The 8,349-nt window shown below is 36.9% G+C and overlaps 1 protein-coding gene across 1 annotated transcript; it reads right to left on the reverse strand.

Moving 5' to 3' along the window:
* LOC18780830 (putative disease resistance protein RGA3) lies at positions 2,489-6,552 on the reverse strand. Its single transcript, XM_007213438.2, has 3 exons — positions 3,609-6,552; positions 3,446-3,520; positions 2,489-2,803 (listed from the first exon to the last, which is right to left on the reverse strand). The coding sequence occupies exons 1-2, from the start codon at positions 6,446-6,448 to the stop codon at positions 3,517-3,519; spliced, it is 2,844 nt and encodes a 947-aa protein (XP_007213500.1). The 5' UTR covers positions 6,449-6,552; the 3' UTR covers positions 2,489-2,803; positions 3,446-3,516.

Consider the following 8,349-nt stretch of genomic DNA (forward strand, 5'->3'; position numbering starts at 1 on the left):
TTGCGGGAATCAAGCCACTCGTAGTTCAAAGATTCATGATGAATAAATGACTCATCGCAAAACGAAGAATTTGAATGAGTTTGATTGAGGAGTGTTTGAGTGAATTTAGCTGAATAAACCAGGGATTCGATATGGAAATATGTTTGGGATGGTTGCATCTAGATTGAATCTCTAGATTGCCTACGTACCCTTTTAAGGGATCAAACCAACGTAGTTCGAAAAATTTAGAAATTAATGGGTAAGTGTGGCCCAATAATTTAGAGTTGGTGTCTTTGAGACGATTTGAAGATTTTCATAGGTAGATGACCTATGGGGAAATTTTGAAATTAATGGATAAGTGTGGCCCATTAATTGAGAATTTGTGTTTGGGATATTTGAATTTAATCTCATTGGAATTTTCATGGGTAGATGACCCATGGGAAAATTTGGATGGTTTTGTAAGACTTTTTTTCTTTTTGTCAATGTCCCAGAAAATTAATGAGCAATTTTGATTAACCCACTAATTTTCTAAAGTTGACATTTGCACTTGGACCCAAATATGGTTACAAGGATTTTTTTTTTTTAATTAATTCATTAACCATATGATAGGGAATTTGGGCCTTAGGAAATTTAATGGGTAATTATTTGAGTTACCCATTAATTATATGGGCTTCTGAGAGTCAATGGATAATTATTCTCTGACAGCCCATAATTCTATTTTGGGCTTTTGATGTTTGTTGATAGCTAGCCCATGAGCATGGAGCCCCAAAAAAAACTTTGGTCCAGCAGGCGATTAGCTATCCAACTCTTTGCAGAGTTTGTTTCCAAGTAAAATCAGACCTTGCAATCCCATCTTTATCTGGAATACTTGTGATCAGTCCGAATTACAAGCAAACACTGTTACTGTTCAGTCTTTAAAGAAAATAGTATACAGCCTTTGCAAACAAAAAGAGAAAGCCAGAAGAAAGAAAAAAAGAAAACTGCCGCAACACCAAAGAGGTTTCAGACTTTTTTTGTCTTTTTCCTCATTTTTTTCTCTGCAACAGCAAGTCTCTTGTGTCCTTGTTTTTTTTCCTTTTCTTCCAACTCCAACAAAGCGGCGTCAGCCACCTTCTTCTTTTTTCATGTTTTGACTTTTCTTCTTCTCTTTCTCTGCAACACCAAGTCTTTTGTCCCCTTTGTTTTGCTTTTCTTCCAATTTCAACAAAGTGGCGTCAGCCACTTCCCTTTTCTTTTCTTTTTTTGCTTGTTGACTTTTCTTCTTCTGTTTCTTCTTGGCTGCTGCTTCTTTTTTTGTTTTTTTTGTTGGTGTTATCTACAACACCAAACCTGCCACACCAAGCCCATACAAAAGAGAACCAACGTGCTGTCTTCAACCCTTTTTTTTGTGTCCATTGCATGCAGATTCAAACAGAGTGGCTACGCCACTTCCTTCTTTGTTTATTTTGATTTCTTTGTTGAATTTTTCTTCCTCTCCTTTATGGTGGTTGTCCTATTCTTTTCTTCATGACTAACATCTTTTTCATTTTTTTTGATGTAGTTTGCTCAGAGAGAAAAATAAAGGCCTTCTCAAGCAGAGATGGAGAGGAGTGGTGAGAGATCCCAGGAGGTAATTCACGCTCTCTTTTTTTTTTCTGTACATTTTTTTGAATTAACCCTCCAAACACCATTTCCATTTCAAAGGATTTCCTTTTGCTCGGCAGAGCTTTGTTAAACAGGAATCCTCTCATGGATTTGTTGTTCATGATTTAAGGGTTGCCACCCATTATGGATTTATTATCCAAGAGTTTTATTTGAGGGTTGCCACCCAATATGGATTCATCATCCAAGAAAATGATTTGAGGGTTGCCACCCAACAAGAATTAATTGACAGGATCCATATACCTGTGAAAATGTCTTCTCTTGTATTTGTGCTCCTCCAATTTTTCTCCTGCAGCAGTTTTCTTCTTCTGTCCCTTTTCTCCTTCCTCCTTTTTTTTTCTTTTTTAGTGCAGAATACTTATACTGAAAACTGAATAATCAGCTCCCCCAAAAATAGGAGCCACTAAACTCTCTTAAACGTTTTCATTGGTTTAGACCCCCACCTTTTTCCAAACTTCCCCCCCACCAATCCAATCCCACGTTCCAATATTTTTTTGTGATTTTTTGTGATTTTTTTATTCCAACAGCTATAAAGTGAACCCCTTATAACTTACCCCTTATAACTTTCCACTCATTATAGTCTGAGCGAATAAGTTCTATATCCAAGAGACTAATGGGCCTCGTGAAGTATATTTAGAGCAAAGTTACATAAAGGGAAGACATTGCATTTGCTCTGCATCCGCTTGAATAGCTTTGAGATTGCCAACGAATTGTTCAACTTCTTTCTTCACGTTCAAAACAAGTTACCTCCTCTTCTATGAATTAGTTATTGAAGGCAAGGTTAACGATATTAACGACTTTTCTAGCTTAAGAACACACACCAAATCAAAGTTACTCAAGTTACTCAAGGCAAACAAAACACATCTTCTAGAGGAACAGAAAAACTGGGAACTGATACACAATAAAATAAGAGAGAGCCAAATTCACCAGTTCCTCAAGAGTACATTTTACGAATTAATGACACAAAGGAAGTTTTGCAAATGATCAATACACCAGTAGATTAGTTAAATATAAGGTGCTTACAAAACAAAAAAATCAGGGCAATCATCAAGCTCAGTAGACCTTCCAAATTCACCATGTCTCTGTCAAGGCAGTGATGAAAATAATCAAAATTTCAGTTATTGGAACTTCCGTAGGCTGACACTTGATGATTTACATCACTCTAATTGCTTCAATAGGGTCCCTGAAATGACGACACATACATAGTTGATCAATTAATTTGCTTCTTGCAATCATTTCTTAAAACAAGCACAACTCCAAAATCTCATAAAAATACCCAAAACACTCAATAAGGGCATCAAAGTAATTTAATAATCAATATTAAATTCAATAATACCAGCTGTCATTTTTTAGTTTGTTTATAAAAATTCAATGGTGTAGAGTTTATCTATAATATTTGTGCTAAGAAGGAATATATCACTAAATATCTCAAAAAAATAAGGATACCCATCAATGTTTGTAAATCAAAAGCTCAGTAGACCTTCGAAATTCAAGACTGACTTTTGATGAAAATTATCAAAATTTCAGTTATTGGAATTTCCATAGGCTGACTTTGATCATTTCTCTTAGACATTTTTCGATTCGGGAATTAAATTTTTGAGAAACAACTAAAGCACGCAGATTAAACAAAACAACAAACCTCGTGTGGCATAACAAGTAAATTAGTTTATTAATACTAGCTAGCTAATTGAAAATTAACTCAAGAGATTTAACAAAACAAACATCAAAGCACCTTTCATACTCATTTGAAAAATCCTCTTAATAGAAAAATCATGATATCATAAATGCGAACAATTACTTACATTTTTAGTGGGAAGAAAAATACCTAGCGAGTCACCATCTCAAGATTATATATGCCGCCGAGACAGATGTTTCATAAATGTGCCTAGCGAGTCATCACCTTTTGGAGATTTTCAAGGAAACAAATATGATCATTGTTGGAATTCATACATAAGTAGGTAAATAAGAGATTGCTAGAGCTCAATTACCTGGAGCAAATACGGATGTTTGGGATCTTAGCAGAAATCTTGGCCCACTCTCCATTGCCTTCTTCGTAATGCTCTGCAAGTCTCCGACATTTGGTGATGTCAAGAGTCCGCAGTGGTGTTTTGAAGATGAAGTCTGGCAGTGCTTTTAGCAATTCGCAGTCTTCAATTATTAACTCAGAAAGGCATGGCATGATTGTAATTTCAGAATCTTCTTTGGTCCACTCTTCCACGCCTTCCCACTCTTCCCAATTCGACATGCCGTAAAAGTAGAGTTGTTTCAATTTTGGGAATAATATTTGGGGGGATCTGATTCTGAATGAGGTTTGATCTTCTAATCCCAAAAATTCAACACCGACCTTTTTCACTCCTTCCATTCTGTATAGCTCCAGTCTTTCAATGCATTCCAATTTCCCAAGAGGCCAAAATTCACACAGTGTCCCCCCAGCAACAGTAAGGAATCTCAAATTGTGTAAAGACTGAATCCAATTGGGCCACGTGGTGCCATTATGATACCCAATCCCTAAAGATTCCAAATCTGGGTGCGGTCGTAAGGCATTCAGTATTTCTACACTACTACTACTACTACTACTGTTCGTCCGCCCTGCAAAATTAACAGTGAGATTAAATAGCTTTTTGTCCCACAATTGTGCTTTCTCAACCTCGCTCTTATCTGTCGCATCCCCCCGAAGTTGTATTTCCAGACTTCCCTCAAGGTTCAAGTTTCTCAGATCCCCAATTTGGAATGCTTCATCTTTGTCGCCACCACATGGACACACATCTAGTGTTTGCAAACTTGTTAATCTCCCTATCACTTTGGGAAACGACTCCAGAAGACCACAATACTTAACATAAAGATGCTTTAAGTTAATCAAGTTTCCCATGTTTTCAGGCAGTTTTGTAAGTTTAGAGCAGCCCACAAGGCGCAAGGTTGACAAATTGTACAAACCACAAATAGTGTCTGGTAATTTCTTCAGTATATGATTGGAAGACAAATCAATATGCCTCAAATGTATCAATTCACCAATCTCCTTCGGGAGTTCTTCGATGGAATTACGACTCAAATTTAATGTCCTAAGACATTTCAATTGTAAAATTAAATTTGGGTCTATGGTAGTAATTCTTGAATCAAAAGTTGCGAGCGTGCGGAGATTTTTGCAATTGTAAGATGAGATAAAAAGTGGAAGTGGACCTTCAGGAATATATCTCAAGGTTAAATGACGAACCTTATCACCAAATACCTTTGATTCACTGGTAATTTCCTCACCATGATCGATAATCAAACACTCATTCTTGGTGAGAAATTGTACAAAGTCATGCACAATATCATGCATTTTGCAACCTATAATGGTACCGGTGTCAGGATCTCTCTCAAAATCTTGGAAAAATGACCGTGCCACTAAGTTGTCAAAAACTGCATCACCCGTTGTTCCCTTTTCTTTATTCCCTTTCGAAATAACATAGTCTTGTGCCATCCAAAGTTTAATCAAATCATCTCGTTCAAACTTGTGATCTTTTGGAAAAGTAGCACAATATAAAAGACAACATTTAATTGTTGGGGCCAAATCATTATAACTTAGGAATAGGGGTTGGAAAACTTCTTGCTCGACCTTCTCTAGATCCCATATCTTACTATGCAAAACTTCTTTCCATTCTCCCATTTTTGTCTTATTCTGCATGAGACTACCCAAAGTCTTTGCAGCAAGAGGCAAACCTTTACACTTCTTTACAATTTCCTTACTAATATCTCCAAACTCATGTACATCCCTATCCCAAAAGGCCATGTGATTGAAGATTGACAAACAACATTCATCATTCAACTCTCCCAGATTGATCTTGTTTCTTGTTGCTCTCATCATGTCAGCAACCTCATGTTTTCTTGTGGTCACCAATATTCTGTTGCCTTTAGCACCATTTTGGATTAATGGTACCTTTAATTGTTCCCACTTTTTAGGATCATCGGTCCATACATCATCCAGGACAAGAAGAAACCTTTTGCCCTGGATGGATGTAGACATACATTGCAAGACCTCATCCAACTCATTTGAATTTGGGGCGTTTTTACCAATAATGGCTTTGGCAATCTTAATCTCATCAAAAGGGTCTGAAACACAAACCCATTTCCTCAACTCAAAATGGGTTTTGACTCGGTCATCATTATAGGCTAGTTGGGTTAAAGTTGTTTTGCCCATGCCTCCCATCCCGACAATAGGGATGATAAGGAACCCCTTCCCTTCCGCACTACTATCACTCAACAAGTGTGTTATCAAATCCTTTTTTTCATTTTCTCGACCAAATATCTCAGATATATCGACAAAAGATGCAGTTTGAGGTCGTTGAGGTTGTTGAGGTTGTTGAATGCCTAATTCTTTGCTTAGAAACTGGTACTTTTTTCTTTCCTCATAAATCTCAGTTAACTTATCATTCAGATCTTTTATTTTCAGAGCAATGTCATGGAGAAGGTGATCTTTTATTTTGCCAAGACAAAAGTAAGGGGAGAAACTAGAGAAACGTACCTTCTTCCTTGTAACAAGAGCATTTGGATCACCTTCTCTTTCTTGCTTCTCAACTTGTTGTTTGAGAATGTTTGTGTTCCACTCATCCAGCACATCCACCATCTGGTAGGATATATCTTTCAGCTCATCCAACCAGATTTTGACAGCTTGATCCGTCACTTGGCGTTGCTCTGCATCCTCAAGCACAGCTTGAATAACTCGGAGAGTCCGAGTGAATTTCTCAACATCTTCCTTAACGTTCAAAACACGTTTCACATCTCCTTCCATGTATTCATAGGTTGTCGAGGCCAACCGTTCTAGCAGCAGGGAAATGAGCGCACCAGCCATTATTTTGAGCTTCAGAAAATGGTTGACAGCAGTGTTTATGAAGAAGAACTGATTTGGGGATAATTGTTTGTGTTGCGGTGTTCCCTTTCTTCTGCCCAGTTTATATGCTGAGTAAGTCTTCAAGGCAAACTCCAAGTCAATTTTTAAGAAATATCTAATCTGGGGCTGGTGAGTGCGCCAGACTGTCTTTCTTGACCTTACCATACAAGACAAGATTAGTGCGCCAGCTGGCTTAATAAGCATTACCAAGATGTAGTGCATAAATCGCCAGACTGTCATTCACATTCTATATTTTTTACCTGAACTCTACCTACTTGAATAAAGAAATGTATCAAAGATTGGTTGGACAATTGATTTATTTGTCACACACACCTCGTGACATATACTTTGAGTGTAGTTTAGTCAGTTCGTGCATGTTTTCAGTAAAGATTATGTAAATGATGTAAGTCATATATTTAGATATTTAAAGTTAGCAACAAGAAAATGACTTATGTTCTCTAAGCATAAGTCATTGGGCAGGTAGTATCATTGTCATGAGCTCTACATCAAGTAGATTGGTTGGAGGTAATTTCTCACTTGGCATAGCAATAAGCAAAAGATGGTGGAGTACAGAATAATGGTACAAGGAATCTATGAACTATTGTGATTGATAATGTATAAAATAATGATCGTAGATGTTTAAGTGGATAGACATTTCATTAAAAAATGAAGACAATTAATATTCCATTTGTGAAGACTAAAGACCAATTAGTCCATATTCTCTCCAAGACAATTAAAAAATAAGGTGTGTTACAACTCATTGGTCAAGTTGAGGATTGGAGGCATGTGTTCACCAATTTGAGCGTGAGTGTTAGTGTGAATTCTAAATATAACCTAATTTGTAGTCTCCTATTTGGACTTTATTAGGTTTAGTTACTTTACTTAAGGTCCACTTCTCGTAAATCCTATTTGTAACTAGGAGAAGAACACACATTTGAGAGTTTTATCGTATTCGTTTCGACACCGAAATTTTTTCTTAACGTATGCACCTAAATGAAACTCATTCAGTTTAGCTCCAAAAGGATTCCGTTGGAACCCAAGCAAGATAAGGTGACAATTTACACAGGCATCATGGAAAATGTCAAACAAGAATTATCTAGGACTAGTTTCTTAGATAAAATTAATCCCTACTAATGAACATGAGCTGATTCTTACTAGATTATATAATAGTTAAGAGTTAGAAAGCCCCCTCCTCCCTCTCTAAGAAAATTTGGCAAACCCTATAACAGTTCCCTAGCCATCCCGCCTATTCCTCCAAAATAAGGTGTAGCTGCTACTTGTTCCCCAAGAAACACCATAATCACAATCACATCACACACTCTCATGATGATCAATGGAGCATAAATATATTGCAGTTAAGTTTCTTTAGCCCAAATTAAGTACCGCTTGTAACACTCATTCACCCAATGTTAGACAAGGTCCCAGCCCAAATCTATGCAAATATTCTACGTATCTAAAGTCACCTGGGATTTTTGGAGCATGCCATGCCTGACAATCTTCTTTCTAGCATCTCCATTCAATCCTGCCAATTTGTGGTCTTGTGACTTCCCCCTCATGGTATTATCCCTAGCCTAGAGAAAAGGTTCCATTGACCCATAATTTCTACTACTAGTTCGTAAAATTGAATAGTGGCATGCTCACCAACTAAAAGGGGTAGACATCCTTTTCTAACAATCCCATGAAGGATTATATAAATCTTCAGAGAAAGGCAGAGAAAACTTGAGAAATGAACTAATTATGTACTCGCTCATCAATTATGCATATCGATTATCTGGAAGAAAAAAGCAGAAATGCAAAAAACTTGACAAACTAACTGATAGAAGACAAAAAGATAAAAGCTGCCATAAAGGAGAGGTGCCATT

This window comes from Prunus persica, chromosome G4, assembly GCF_000346465.2.
Source record: "Prunus persica cultivar Lovell chromosome G4, Prunus_persica_NCBIv2, whole genome shotgun sequence".
NCBI lineage: Eukaryota > Viridiplantae > Streptophyta > Magnoliopsida > Rosales > Rosaceae > Prunus > Prunus persica.